This window comes from Palaemon carinicauda, chromosome 38 (assembly GCF_036898095.1).
Source record: "Palaemon carinicauda isolate YSFRI2023 chromosome 38, ASM3689809v2, whole genome shotgun sequence".
Lineage (NCBI taxonomy): Eukaryota > Metazoa > Arthropoda > Malacostraca > Decapoda > Palaemonidae > Palaemon > Palaemon carinicauda.
Window position 1 is genome coordinate 68,236,119 of NC_090762.1, and position 15,125 is coordinate 68,251,243.

Genomic DNA, 15,125 nt, shown 5'->3' on the forward strand with positions numbered 1-15,125 from the left:
GAATAATTTGGTTAAAGATAATTTGTTTAATATAGGTCAACATGGTTTTGTGCCCGGAAAAAGTACACAAACCCAGCTGATAGCACATTATGAAAAAATGTACAAAAATATGATAAATGAAAAAGACACAGATGTGATCTATCTAGATTTTGGAAAAGCCTTTGATAAGGTAGACCATAATATATAAGAGAAAAAAATGAGAAAGCATAATATTGTGGGAAAGATAGGAAAATGGGTAAAAGAATTCCTGCAAAACAGAAAACAGATAGTGGTTGCAAATGACGAGAAATCAGATGAAGCTCAGGTAATATCTGGCGTGCCACAAGGTACGGTATTAGCTGCACTGCTGTCTGTTATTATGATCTCAGACTTGGACTGTGATGTTGAAAACTCTGTAGTGAGAAGTTTCGCCGATGACACAAGAATAAGTAGAGAAATTACTTGTGATGAAGATAGGAACTCACTAAAAGAGATTTAAAAAAAATATGTGAATGTGCGGAGATAAATAGGATGGTATTTAACTCCGATAAATTCGAATCAATAAGTTATGGAAACAGAGAAGGAATGGTATATGCATACAAGGGACCTAATAACGAGACAATCACAAACAAGGAAGCAATTAAAGACCTTGGTGTAATGTTAGATAGGATTATGTTATGCAACGACCAAATAGCAAAACTGTTGGCTAAATGTAAAGCAAAAATGGGAATGTTATTCAGACACTTTAAAACAAGAAAAGCTGAACACATGATTATGCTTTACAAAACTTATGTACGTAGTACACTAGAGTACTGCAATGTGATATGGTACCCACACTACTTAAAGGATATTGCACAAATAGAGAGTGTACAGAGGTCCTATACTGCTTGAATAGAAGTTAAGGACCTTGACTACTGGGAAAAAGTGCAATTTTTAAAACTACAGTCTAGAAAGGAGAAGAGAACGCTACATGATAATACAAGCATGGAAGCAAATAGAACGAATTACTGAAAACATCATGGAGCTAAAAATATCAGAAAGAGCAAGCCGAGGTAGATTAATAGTGCCAAAAATTATACCAGAAAAACTAAGGAAGGCACACAGGACATTAATCCACTACGCACCTGTATCGATAATGCAGCAACTATTTAATGCGCTGCCAGCTCATCTAAGAAACATATCAGGAGTGAGCGTAGATGTGTTTAAGAATAAGCTCGATAAATACCTAAGATGCATCCTTGACCATCCAAGACTGGAAGATGCCTTACCAACTCTCGGGTTTTTATACGAGGTGCCTCACACTAAGGTACCTGGGGGAACCCAAACATAAAATAAGGTAATTAGGTAGTAAGGTATGGGGGACCTGTCCACTTGCGTAAAGTCCCAAAACTTGTGCAACTGGGAAAAAGAACATCTGACCTCTCAGGACTGCTTTCAGTTCCATCTTAGTGGCGGCAAAGTCAACCTCCAGGGCGAGACCAAGCACTGTTAAAGCTGATGCGTAAATTTCTATATCAAGTACTAAGCACAAGCTTCTTGCAATCTTTCTTTGGGATTGAGGTCTTCGAAACCAACACTAATGTTCCCCACGAAGGGAGAGGCTACAGAGTCCTCTTCAAAAGCAGTAGAAACGTCTTCAGTCCAGTAGTCAATGTGCCATTCATCATGTTAACTACTGTATTGTTGCAGTGGTCAGTAAGACACTGCAGGGGTAGCCTTAAAAGTCCTGGATGTGGTAAAGACCTTTACCTTTTCTCAGGAGTTCAAAACCAAGACCCAGAACCAACCTGTTCATGACTAGGTTCAAAGCTTTTTCCATCTCTTCCCTACAAGAAGCGAACGGTGGAAGTCAGGGTGACTTGCTCTCCTATGAGGACACTATGGCTATACCTGAAGAGGACTCAGAACTTCAGGCTAGGTAAGAGATTTTTTCAGCTATGAAAGAGTAAAGATGATATCTTAAGAACAGTGACCAGAAAATTCGGTCCTGGAAATTATTAGTAAACTGGCCAGGAAAACCATAATTTAACTAATCCAAATCAATACATAACAAAATAGATGTGATTTTATTGATAATAATAAAAAAGCTTACAAATTTTTACAGTGTAATTATTTATTAAAGAAGTCTAGAAATTCATTTAGGTGGAATACTTCTGCTACTGTTTATGTGACTCTAGATGTAGTTACTTTTCTGTTAACTTTGTAATATTGCTCTCAACTAACAGGAGAAGTTTTTTCCAGGGTTGTATTCAACAACTGTCTGTTTTTATCATTGCAGAACTCAGGCAACAATGTCATTATTAAATTTTATATATATATATATATATATATATATATATATATATATATATATATATATATATATATATATATATATTTATTATATATATATATATATATATATATATATATGCATATACAAAATATCAACAAAATACTAGAAAATAGATATATACTGCATAAACAACTAATATGTCATAGCATCGTCTGCTACAAGACCACTATTTGACATGTTTTCTTGTAGAAGCGAGTTGGCGAGTCATCAGCTGGTTACCAAAACAAATAATTTACTACTGTACTTCCCTAAATGAAGTGCAATATAAAGATAAATTTATTTATTACATATGCATGTTAATTGTAGGTCTATATTTTATGTCTGGTGAGTGTTAGGGCTTGTATGTCATTAGTTGGGTGTATGAGGGCTGTCAAACTCCCCTATGCTATACAACTTTTTCTTAGCTTTAAGATGCAGGGTGATTTTGTAGTTACCTCCCACTTTTATTAGGTGCTATAGTTTTGAATTACCTTTATTGTTCTCAGGAGGGAGCCAAAGAAACTGCATGCAGATATGACTGGCATCAAACGGGATCACACGTGTGCATATCTATCTATGCTAAATTGAGTGACAGTGCTAACTCATTTGTTGAAGCCAATCCAATACGCTTAAATGCTAACATAGTATTTGGAGAAGCAGAAATTTTTAAGTTGGATATTGAACTGACTGGGGTAAGTTGATGCAGTGTTCAGATTTGCTGTTGAGGTAGTATGTTTGATTGTACTTGATCTAGATAATGTTAAATTATTTTATGAATAAAGTTTGAGAATTGATATATATTTAGCATTATTTGGAATATTGTAGCTACAATAAAAAAAAGACAGGAATGTACTGTTGGATATCAGTAGCCAATATTGTTTTCATTGTTCTTTCAACTTCATAATGACTTTTCCATAAGAAACATAGAATGAATTAGTAATTTTAATTATTGTGCTCTTTGGATTGAGGTTTGTAATTTTCAAATTGAATTTTCTTTTTTTTTAAACTTTTTCCAATTATGTATGTTGTATGTTATTTCCATTAATAATAATAATCCAGAATTTAGATAAAGGGATGAATGTTATATTTTCATCAGTTTATGATTCACGTACAATGATACTTCATCAAATTATTTAGAGCTTTTAAGTTGGTATAATAAATTAAAATTTGTTCTGTAACTGGAATACATACCTACGCTATTTATTAGGGGTATTACTTTTGGTGAAGCTGAAAGGATGAGCCATTAAAATTGAACGAGGGTCAACTACCTATTCCGCTAGTTAGGGTGGGTAGCGGTGGTTAGCTTGCTACTACTCCCACTTACACACCTGTGATTTAGCTCACTTTGCTTTTGGCTCGGATGGTGAACGGTTGTTTGCGTTCTTCATCCTCACCAGGTTATTTTTGGACTGCCATTAATGTTGTTTGTTTGTGCTTTTTCTTTATTAGTGTGTGTTTGTGTTGACTTCTGCCAACCATGCGTACCTGCCCTTGACTTGAAGGCCTGCCTTGCGGTGCCTTCATGTCAGCCATGGACACCAATCGTCACACCCTTTGTCCCACCTGCAGTGATCAGTGTTATAGCGAAAATAAGCTTAGTGATTGTCGGGAGTGGCCTTCGTCCCAGTGGGAAAGGTTTGGGTGCCTGCGGAAGAAGAAGTCAAAGCGGGATGTTTCTCCTTCGAATGTTTCTTCGAAAGGGGAAAAAACCCAAGGTTTTATCCGCTTCCTGACCTTTATCTGATGCTCCTGCTCATTCGGCCTCTTCCAAGAGACTGTCGAGTAGTAGGGTAGGCCCTTTATTATATTATTATTTTTATTATTATTGTTATAATTATTATTATTGTTATTATTATTATTATTACTTTCTAAGCTACAACCCTAGTTAGCAAAGCAAGATGCTATAAGCCCAGGGGCTCCAACAGAGAAAATAACCGAGTAAGGAAAGGAAATAAGGAAATATAATTTTTTTAAGATGAGTAACAATATTGAAATACTGTAAATATCTCCTATATAAACTATAAAAACTTTAACAAAACAAGTGAAAGAAAAATAAGATGGAATAGTGAGCCTGATTGTACCCTCAACCAAGAGAACTCTATCCCAAGACAGTGGAAGACCATGGTACAGAAGCTATGGCACTACCCAAGACTGGAAAATAATGGTTTGATTTAGGATTGTCCTCCTAGAATAGCTGCTTACCATAGTTAAAGAGTCTCTTCTACCCTTACCAAGAGGAAAGTCTCCACTGCACAATTACAGTGCAGTAGTTAACCCCTTGAGAGAAGAAGAATTGTTTGGTAATCTCGGCGTTGTTCTGTTTAGGAGGACTGAGGAGAATGTGTAAAGAATAGGCCAGATTATTCAGTGTATATGTAGGCAAAGGAAAAATGAACCATAACCAGAGAAAAGGATCCAATGTAGCACTCTCTGGCCAGTCAAAGGATCCCATAACTCTCTAGCAGTAGTATCTCAATGGGTGGCTGGTGCCCTGGCCAACCTACTACCCCTGATGGACAACACCGGTCCTCGAGAGATGGTGTTGCTTCCCCTAGCAAAGCTGCCCCACCTCTCCTCTCGGGTAAGGCCTTTTTTCTTTCTCCTTTTATTCAGGTGTGGTCGTTCTTGGAACTTCCTGCTCTGCCCTCCAAAGACTCCTTGTCGCAGCTCATCATCCGTGGTGCTAGTGTGCAGCCTTTGTCGACTTTGTTTGTCAACGTAGTGGTGTCTGAGATGTCTTCTGTTGCCTCTGCCAATGCACCAGCCCCTTCAGACTCTTCAGCTGCTGCCGACTGCGCTTGACCCATTCCTGATCTTCCTTTGAGGGGGAAGGAAAGTCTCTTGTCTATCTCTTCTGTGAGTGTTTCTCCTTGGTGGAGGAGGTCAGTCATAGAGACTCCTCTGTGGAGGACTGATGCTGTCAAAGGTCAGCTTGCTAATCCACCAGCCCCAGAGGGCGTCAATGATCCCGCAGAGCTCTCCCTCCGCTTTGCCTTAGAGGTGTCCTTTCACCATCAGTGAAAAGGCGCCTCTTCGGCTCTTCAGCCTCTTCTTCGCAGCCTTCCCTGCAGAGGAGCCTTCTCTTCTGTCGTCTTCAAGCCCTCAACCTTCAGCCTCTCCTGGACCTTCTCCTGACAACGCTGCCGCCAGTCCTCAGACCTCAGCCTTGGACTCTTCTGTGGATCGCGTGCGATCCCCTTTGGATGATATTCGCCCTTCCAAAGGCACATCCACGTTCCCTACCTTCCAACACGATCTTCTGCTTCTTGCCGTCCTTCTGACCTGCCTTCTCTGTTCCTGACTCCTGTTCCACGCCTGCCTGCTTGTGATGTGTTCAAACATCACTCACACAGTGTTCCAGACCTTCTCGAACACTCCAACGCCCATCAGTACACCAGCGCTCACCAACAACTCGCCAGCGTCCACCAGCACGCCAGCGTCCACCAGCACGTCAACGCTCTCCAGCGCATCGGGAATCTCCTGCGCTTGAGCGCTCTTCAACGCCTCAGCGATCTCCTGATCGCTAGCGCTCTGCAGCGTGTTCGCACCTTGCCAAATGCCGTTTGCCAGCTCGCCAGCACCAACACTTGCCAGCGCACCTGCGCTCTCCAGCTTGACAGTGCTCTCCTACGTGCCAGCGCTCTCCTGCGCATCTGCGCTCTTGTACACGTCAGTGCCCTCCAGCTCGCCAACGCTTTCCTGCACGTCAGCACTCTCCTGCATGCTAGCTCTCTCCAGCTCGCCGGTGCTCCCCAGGTCCCCAACACTCACCTGCCCACCCGCGCTCACCTGCGAACCAGCGTTTGCTGGCTCGCCAGCGCTCTCTAGTGCATCAGCAATCCCCGGCTTGCCAACGTTATCCAACGCACCAGCGCTTTACTGTGTACCAGTGCTCTCCTGCGCGTAAGAACTCTGCAGTGGAACAAGTTTCTCCAACTTCAAGCAAATCTCGCAGTCAAAAGGAACAGGAAGGTAGGTGTTTTGACAGGTCATTGTCGCCCTACTGTATTCCCCTCTTCGCAAACGCATTACAGCTCAACCGGCGGGGAAAGACAGAAAGGGCTCCACAGAAGGGTTCAAGATACATAAGATACCACAGTAGTACCTCTACATACGATCTTGATTCATTCCGGGAACTGCTTCGTATGTTGAAATGATCGTATGTTGGAGCAAATATTCCCATAAGAATACACTGTAATTTGTATAATTCGTTCCTCAGCCCAAAAACCCATGATAACTCCTTAATAAATTGCTACACACAATTACACATAATATTAATACAATTGCATAATACAGAAAGATTTAAAAAAGAACAATAATAAATAAAAAAGTGGTTTTTATTGACACTTTACCTTAGAGACAGGCCAGCACAGTTGTAGGAATTGCTACGCAGGAGGAGACGGAAGATCAGCGAGGAGGTAGAGATGGCAATTGCGATAACGTACCGTAACTTACTCCTAACTTACACTACGTGAACTTTAACCTAACTTAGCTTATTTTTTTTTAATACATATTTTATATTTTTTTAAATTTTTAATTTGCATCACTCACTCGATTCGGTCTTACTTTTCTTTGCTTCACTTTCTTTCTCTTCATCACGATCACGAGACCGCTTCGTAGTTTTTTAAAGAAACTATCGAGAGAAAGTTGCTTGTAATTTTTCTGAAATGAGTTAAACAGACATCATCGAATTGCGAAACTACACGGCAAACCTGAAGTTTCTGTGGGTGATGCTTATCGATGAAATCAACCACGTGTTGATGATGTGCCAACATCTGTTTTATATCGGCCGAACTTAAGATGTGACCTACCTCCTCGATCTCCTCCTCCGACTCACTCAAATGCGCTTGGAACTCATCATGCTGCATGGCTTGCAGCTCCTCGAGTTCCTCGGTAGTGAGCTCTTCATGATGCTCATCGACAAGTTCGGTGATGTCATCTTCATCGACCTCCAGACCCATGGACTTGCCAAGGGATACAATTTCTTCTACGCCTTCCTCTACAGCAAGCACAGGTTCAGGCTCGGGGCCAAAATCTTCAAAATCTCTGGGAGAAACAGCATCAGACCAAAGCTTCTTCCAAGCTGAATTCAGTGTCCTACGAGTTACTCCCTCCCAAGCCTGACCTATGATCTTTAAGCAGTGCACGATATTGAAATGGCTCCTCCAAAATTCACGCAAAGTTAAGTTGGTACTTTGCGCGACATTAAAGCACTGCTTAGATAAGTGCTTGGTGTAGAGCTTCTTAAAATTAGAGATGTTTTGCTGGTCCATGGGCTGGAGGATAGGGGTGGTGTTCGGTGGAAGATACAACACTGATGAATTTGTACTGGTCAATGATATCATCTTCGAGTCCTGAGGGTGAGCGGGTGCATTATCCAAACAAAGCAAGTACTTCAAAGGCAAATTCCTCTCCTGAAGGTACTTTTGACAGCAGGGCCGAAAACTAGGTTTACCCATTCAACAAAGATATCCTTAGTGACCCAAACCCTAGAATTAGCACACCACAAAACATGCAGCATGTCTCAGTTAATTCTATGTGCCTTAAATGCCCTAGGGTTTTCGGAATGGTAAACCAATAACGGCTTTATTTTGCAGTCCCCGCTGGCGTTGGCACAAAGGGCAAGAGTCAACCGATCCTTCATAGGCTTATGTCCAGGCATTTTTTTCTCTTTGGCTAATGTAAGTTCGACTAGGCATCTTTTTCCAAAACAGACCGGTTTCATCACAGTTGAAAACTTGCTGCTCTACTTAGCCTTCCTCCATGATCTTTTCGAACTTCTTAACAAAATCGTTAGCAGCCTTGGTGTCCGAACTTGAAACCTCTCCGTGCCGAACAACTGAATGAATCCCGGTCCGTTTCTTAAATTTCTCGAACCAACCTCGAGACACCTTGAATTTCTCCATTGTAGGATCGATTGAACTCTCCCTCGCGTCACCCCCAGAGCCCGCCGCCTTCAAGTCACAATAGATAGCGCTGGTCTTCTCACAAATGATCGTTTCAGTGATCGTACCGCCAACAATCTCTTTGTCCTTTATTCATATCAACAAAAGTTGTTCCATCTCTTCCAGGGTAGGGCTACGATGTTTAGAAATAATGGTGATCCCCTTCGATGGTTTGACTGCTTTAATGGCTGCCTTCTGTTTGATGATCGTCGAGATCGTAGACACATTCCGGCCATATTGTTTAGCCAGATCGCTCACACGCACACCTTGCTCATGTTTTTCTGTAATTTCTTGGTTTAGTTCTAATGAAAGCATTGACTTCTTCCTTTTCTCACCACTACTACTTCCTGAACCGAAACTAAGCTTTTTTTAAGACCCATGATTATACGTAAAATAAAAAAACAAAACGTGAAAAAGGAAGATAAAAAGCACTGTTAATAACGTAGCGAACAGTGGACAACCACACGATGCGCACGAGAACAGAGGACTGATCAAGGCGATGCTCGATTGGCATCCCTCCAACGTGCTGCCGTCTACCGGTGTAAACAAGAAACTACGATCGACGCTTCGAGAAAATTCTACGCGTATGATCTATGTCGGATGTTGGAGCAAGACTTCGGGTGTCGAGACGAAAATTTTATCAAATTTTACTTCGGGTGTTGGAACATTCGTATGTAAAGACACTCCTATGTAGAGGTTCCACCTTATCTTCAAAGGCAGACCCACCACATCCTCCATCAGTTGGGACTACTCACAGGGAACCTTCAGTCCCTTTCTCTTTAGGATGGCTTTCTAACAGTGCCACCATCAGCAAGCAGCCTTGGTTCAGTGGTATGGTCCAAGGAGTTGTGCAAGCCTTTGGGCCTGCTTTTTCATTTCGCTCTTCTGTGACCTCTCAACATCCGACTGCACCAGCAGAGCTTCTGCAAAGAGCCTCTGCTATTTCTCCCCTGAAGAGGAAAAGACGAGTCTCAGACGCGGTAACATCACCTAGGGTGAAACTGACTCCTGTTAGGCCTTTTATGCCTGTCCTTCCGGACTCTCCCTCCAGGCGCTCTCCTGCCTCACTTCTGTCGAGGGAGCCTCGCGAGGGACGGATTTCCTCCCTCTCACCTTCCAAGGAAGGTTCTCCTAACACAGAGCTCTCCACCTCCGGCAGAGGTCAGGAAGGACAACTCCAACTGGCCTTCGATTCTAGAGTCCTATCTCCTTCCCCAGAAGGAATCAAAGGACACAAGACTCTGCCAAAGTCCTTTCAAGGACCTCCAGGCATGCAGGAACCACCAATCATTTTAAGGATGTTTACGACCCACCCCAAGAGGAGCTCTATGGGGTGGAAGAAGGAGACTTCACTCCTAGTCCCACTTCAGAGGGGTAGCAGGAAGAGTCAGAACATGCCTTCTGGCAAATCCTGACTCTCATCAGGGTACTCCACGGGTTTACCGTCCCGGAGATTTCCCCATGAGAGGGCAAAGACACGGTCTTAGATTGTGTCTTTGCCACTTAGAACCCCTCAGAGATCAGTGCAGTCTTGCCCCGGTGTCAGGGCCTAAAGAGTGCCCGGGCAAAGATCGCCCAACTGCTGTCCGATCTCTCCATTCAACATTCCGGCTCTACCGTCAAGCTCTTCCCACCTCCTCGCTTCCAGCAGAGGAGATACTACGAGGTCTTGGATGAGCCTCGTCCAGCTCTTCCAATCCACCACTCTCTGGAATGGCTCGCCAAGGGGGTCACTCTTGAGAGGCTCTCCAGCTGTCTGGTCTCTTTCTCGGCAGCCGAGGTCCTCAACCATGAAAAGGTCACGAAGTATGCCATGCAGGCTACTTCGGGGCTTGATATTTGGTTAGGAACCTTGGAAATCCTGGTACGGACTGAGGATTTTTCCAAGGAACCTACCAGGAAAGCTATGGAAACTTTCCTTTTTAAGCACCCGTACCATCAAGTTTCTCGTCCATCAAGTCTCAAACTTATGGGCGAACACCATCCTGAAAAATTGAGATGCGGTGTCTTGAGAGATTCCATCAGCAGGTCCTGAATACCGAGATAGTTAGGCTCAGGAACTCCTCTCCAGAGGGATCCTCTCATTTCAAGCCCAAAGACATGGAACTCGCTGCTGAGAGATGGAGGAAGTCACACCAGGACCCCCTGCTCCATAGGTCTTTGACATCCAAGCCCTATAAACCACCAGCTCCTCAGCAGTCCCGTCCAACCAAGACCTTGACGAACAAGACAGCAGCGAAGCCAGTGGTGTCTTAAAAGCCCTTTTGAACCAAGGACAGGAATGCCACAAAGTCATCCAGGGGAGGAAAACATCCTAGCGGGAGCGGACGAGGCCATAAACGCTAGGATAGGCAAACACACACACACACCTGCTTGTCCACCAGTGGGGTAATACCTGCAAAGTTTCTGGGACAGGTGGATGCAACTTTGGTCGAACTCTGGACAGTCTCTGTGATTCGTTCAGGGTATCGCGTCCCGTTCACAACATTTCTCCCTCCCCTGATCAGAAATCCAGTGTCAATAGACTCCTTTGGGATGGGATCAGCAAAGAGTCCAGACCCTGTTGATGAAGGGTGCTCTCCAGGAGGTCCTCAACTGGTCTTCAGGCTTCTTCAGTCAATTCTTTCTTGTGAAAAAGGGGTTTGGAGGCTGAAGGCCAGTCATCGACCTCTCAGCTCTGAAAAAGTTTGTCAAACAAACTCCGTTCAGCATGGAGACAGCAGACATGGTCAGACAAGCGGTAAGATCACGAGACTTCTTGTGCACATTGGGCCTAAAGGACGCGTACAGTACTTCCAGATCCCAATCCATCCATCTTCAAGGAAGTACTTAAGATTCAGCCTAAACAACAGGAAATACCAGTTCAAAGTACTGAGCTTCGGTCTTTCCACAGCACGTCAAGTCTTCACCAAAGTGTTTGGCCTAGTGTCATCTTGAGCACACAGGATTGACATCCGTCTCCTCCGTTATCTGGACGACTGGTTAATCCTCGCAGACTCGTTGTCGACCCTTCTTCAATACCGAGACAAACTTCTGAGGCTTTGCCAAGATCTGGAGATCATGGGAAACCTCGAGAAGTTCTCTGTGTCAACCCTTTTCAATACCGAGACAAACTTCTGAGGCTTTGCCAAGATCTGGGGATCATGGGAAACCTCGAAGTTCTCCCTGCTTCCTATACAAAGACTGATATACCTATGCATGATAATAGACACCAATCTCCACAAAGCCTTCCCTTCAGACGACAGGATAATGAGGCTGAGAAAGGTCACAAGACCCTTTCACAGACGAGAACTTCCAGCCCAAATGTGTCCGTCTCCTCGGGCACCTTTCATCTCTGGCCCGGCTAGTTCCCAATGGTTGCCTCAGGATTCAATCTCTCCATTGGTGACTCAAGTCCTATTGGAATCAGGCCTTCGACTCCCCGCACATCCTGATTCCCATGGGAGCAGTGGAACAGACGGAGCTCAAATGGTGGGTGTCAGATGAGAGTCTACGAAAGAGAGTGGATCTTCTTGTCCTCCCCCCCAGATATGATGCTGTTCTCAGATGCTTCAAAAAAAAAAAAAAGGGTGAGGGGCCCATGTGCTGCACCCTATGACCTCATGCCTCTGGTCAGAGTTAGAATTATACCTCCACATAAATCTCCTAAAGATGAAAGCCATCTTCCTGGCCCTTCAACATTTCTACCAGTTCCTAGTGGGCCACTCATTGGTGGTGAGGAGCAACAACACCACAGTAATGGCTTACATCAACAAACAAGAAGGTACTCCTTCGCAGCCCCTATCCCATCTAGCAGTAGAGATACTGAGATGGACCGAGATTCACTCGATACCACTGTCGGCATGCTTCATTCCAGGCAAAAGGAATGTGCTTGCCAACAACCTGAGCAGAGTATCTCAGATAGTGAGTACCAAGTGGTCTTTGGATCATCTAGTAGCCAAAAAAGTCCTAACTTTGTGGGGTTTTCTGACTGTCCTCAGTCTGAAGTGAGACATCCCCATGGAACGTGGTTCAAGTTCTCTGGTCTCTAAAAAGACCTCCCTATTGATCATTATGCCAGGCAACAGGTCGCCACCTGATTTGAAAGACGATGTTCCTATTAGCTTTGGCTTCGGCCAAGCAAGTCAGTGAACTTCATGGTCTATACCCTGAGTTTGTTGCCAAGACTCAGAATCCTGAAGTGGCGGATCCCCGATTCGAGTCTCCATTCCGTAACTGATGACCCTGATCATCTCTTACTCTGCCCAGTGAGGAGTTTGAGGCTGTATCTCAAGAGAGCCAGCCGCAGCTCATCCCTGTGTGCTTGCACTTTTCGTCAGCACAGGGAGAAACAAGGAGGGTCACCAAGAACACCATTTCTGCTTGGATTCGCAAGGTCGTAGACCATGCCCTGAATCCGAACCCTCCTGTTTCATGTCGCCCCAGAGCTCATGATGTCGAGCGTAGCTATGTCCCTGGCCTTCAAGAGAAATTTCTCGGTGATGCAGGTTCTACAGGCTTTGGTGTGGAAATATCAGAATACGTTCACAGCCCCCTACCTGCAAGACGTGACCCACAGGAGGCTCGATACGTTCTCTATCGGCCATGTGGTGGCTGCATAACAGCTTGTATAGTACCTCAAGCTCCTTATTGTCCAAGTAGCAGAAGGTTGAGGGCACTGTTACCCAGTTTTAGTCTGCATGAATGGAAAGGTTTGACTGGCTATTATTCTTTTCTTCGTCCTCCCCTCTCTTCAGGAAAGCAGCATCCTGGGTTCTCTGCACAAGCTGACCTCAAACCACTGCAGGTAAACCATGCTTCCTTGTGTACCTAGTATTAGGCTAATACTGTTGTCCCCATACCCTGGTGAGGTAGTATTGGGAAAATCTTGGTTACAACATTTTTCCTTACCTGGACAGTCACATTACTAAATATCTCAACACACAGCTTGTATAGGCCGCGGACCTTGCATAGCGAGGTGCAGGGAATCCTTATTTTTTGTACAAACCTATTCAAAATAAGGAACCCCTGGGTAGCCAAAATGCCAGATTGGCAGGGATGTCCACCCTCCTAATGGGTGAATCACTCCTATAAATAGCGTAGATTTGTATTCCAGTTACGGAACAAATGACAAATTCATAGATAATTTGTATTTTTCCTAAGGATACAAATCTTTAGCTACTTATACAAACTTACCTGCCAGTCCTATCCCCCCTTGAAGTCCTATCTCCAAGCAGAGTGAGCTAAGTCACAGGTGTGCAAGTGGGAGCAGTAGAAAGCTACCCCCCAACCCCCGCTAACTAGCGGAATGGTTAGTTAACCCTCGCTAGATTTTAATGGCTCGTCCTTTCAGCTTCGCCGAAATTAATACCCCTTTTACATGGCTAAAGGTTTGTATCGATAAGAAAATACAAATGATCTCCGAATTTGTCATTTATATGTCAACAGCTAATTGATGTGGATCAGAGCACAGTAACGCTTGCGGCATCGAAGGTAGAAGTGAAACTGAAGAAAGCCGAGCCTAAGAGCTGGAAGACCCTAAGCATCGAACGTAACAGTGAAAATTGCAATGTCAAGTCCAATAAAACAGACGATGAAAAAGCAGCAGAGGAGGAATTAGAAAATAAGGTAGATGCGGTAGATTTGAACGATATTTGAGATAGTGGCAGTAAATTATTATGAAGTGATTCTATCTTCGTAGTGGTGATGTTATGACAATAGTTGTAGTTTTTTTTATGTTATCACAAGCATATGTTTAGGTTTTAAAAGGACTGCAAATATTGACCCATCTCGTGAACTTGTTTTCATTGAGGAATGGAGGCTCTATATATATAAATATATGTTCGTTTTAAATAAGGAATTGTGAAAAATTACTATTGATTCATTCAATGAAGGATAAACATTTTATCATAAATTGCTAATGGCAATGAAATATTTGTTTGATTGTGCTGTGAAACCTGTTTATTTTTTTCTTCTTCTTCTTCTTCTTCTTCTTCTTCTTCTTCTTTCTCTCTCTCTCTCTCTCTCCCGTTAATTATGTTGGCTGAAATGAAGGCAACCTATTATGAGTGCAGTATTCCTTACAGTTCACCCTATCAAACTTCTCTTCCGGCTGGTTGTAAGCATCAGTTAGGAATTTTTATTGTGGTTCACTTAGAAATTTTGATTTTGTCTCTGCCCTGGCTGTTTAGCCCAGGACAGTCTTCCACTTAGCAAATATAAGTTTTAGTTCCATCTGCTTTGACTTATTTTAGGATATGGTATTTTCAACTTTGAAGTATAATTTGTTTCTTCGCAAACCCCTTACTTACAAGATCCATTTTATGTGGTATGGAAAGTTCCTAGATATAAGTTATCAAAATGTAAAGAAAAAATTAAACAGCTGTAGAAAGGTACTGTCAATTCAGTTCATTCCTTCTATGTTTGTATCTCCTTTATTGTCACTCTATAGACTCTTCTGGTAGTAGTTTATTTTCCTGGCTTTCTCTTGGCTATCATTTGTTACTTTTGTCTTTTTTTTTTTTATTCACTTTCAAGTATATTGTGAATTTGGTTGATGGTATTCAAGTACCAACATGTATACTGTACTCATAAAAAAGTCACCAATACAGACCCCTGAAATACTTATTATCGTTAATCAGTATTTCGGTAATGGGAATACTAATGTTAATTGGTAATTGGAAAGAAATTACTTGATTTTCATACTCGTTTTCCGCCAGAAATATAACATCACCAGACAAATGATGTGAACTCGACAGACATTAAGGGGGACGCCCAGCTAGTGCCGTGTTTTAAGGACAGGACTTTGATATTCATACCACTTAATAAGGTGACTTAGGACATCTCCAAACTGCATAGGGTTTTTGCCTCTGACCTTTGGTTTTGCGACACCAGGGCAATTTATCTTG

General features: G+C 43.1%; 1 protein-coding gene across 1 annotated transcript in view; it reads left to right on the forward strand.

Annotated features, from left to right (window-relative positions):
- The window catches only part of mora (CHORD-like protein), a 177,889-nt gene extending 163,280 nt beyond the window's left edge, over positions 1–14,609 (forward strand). Inside the window, exons 6-7 of the mRNA XM_068362337.1 lie at positions 2,800–2,985; positions 13,666–14,609. Of these exons, the coding sequence (XP_068218438.1) occupies positions 2,800–2,985; positions 13,666–13,875 (396 nt within the window). The 3' untranslated portion in view covers positions 13,876–14,609. The remainder of the gene's footprint in view (positions 1–2,799; positions 2,986–13,665) is intronic.
- The last annotated feature ends 516 nt before the right edge of the window (positions 14,610–15,125 follow it).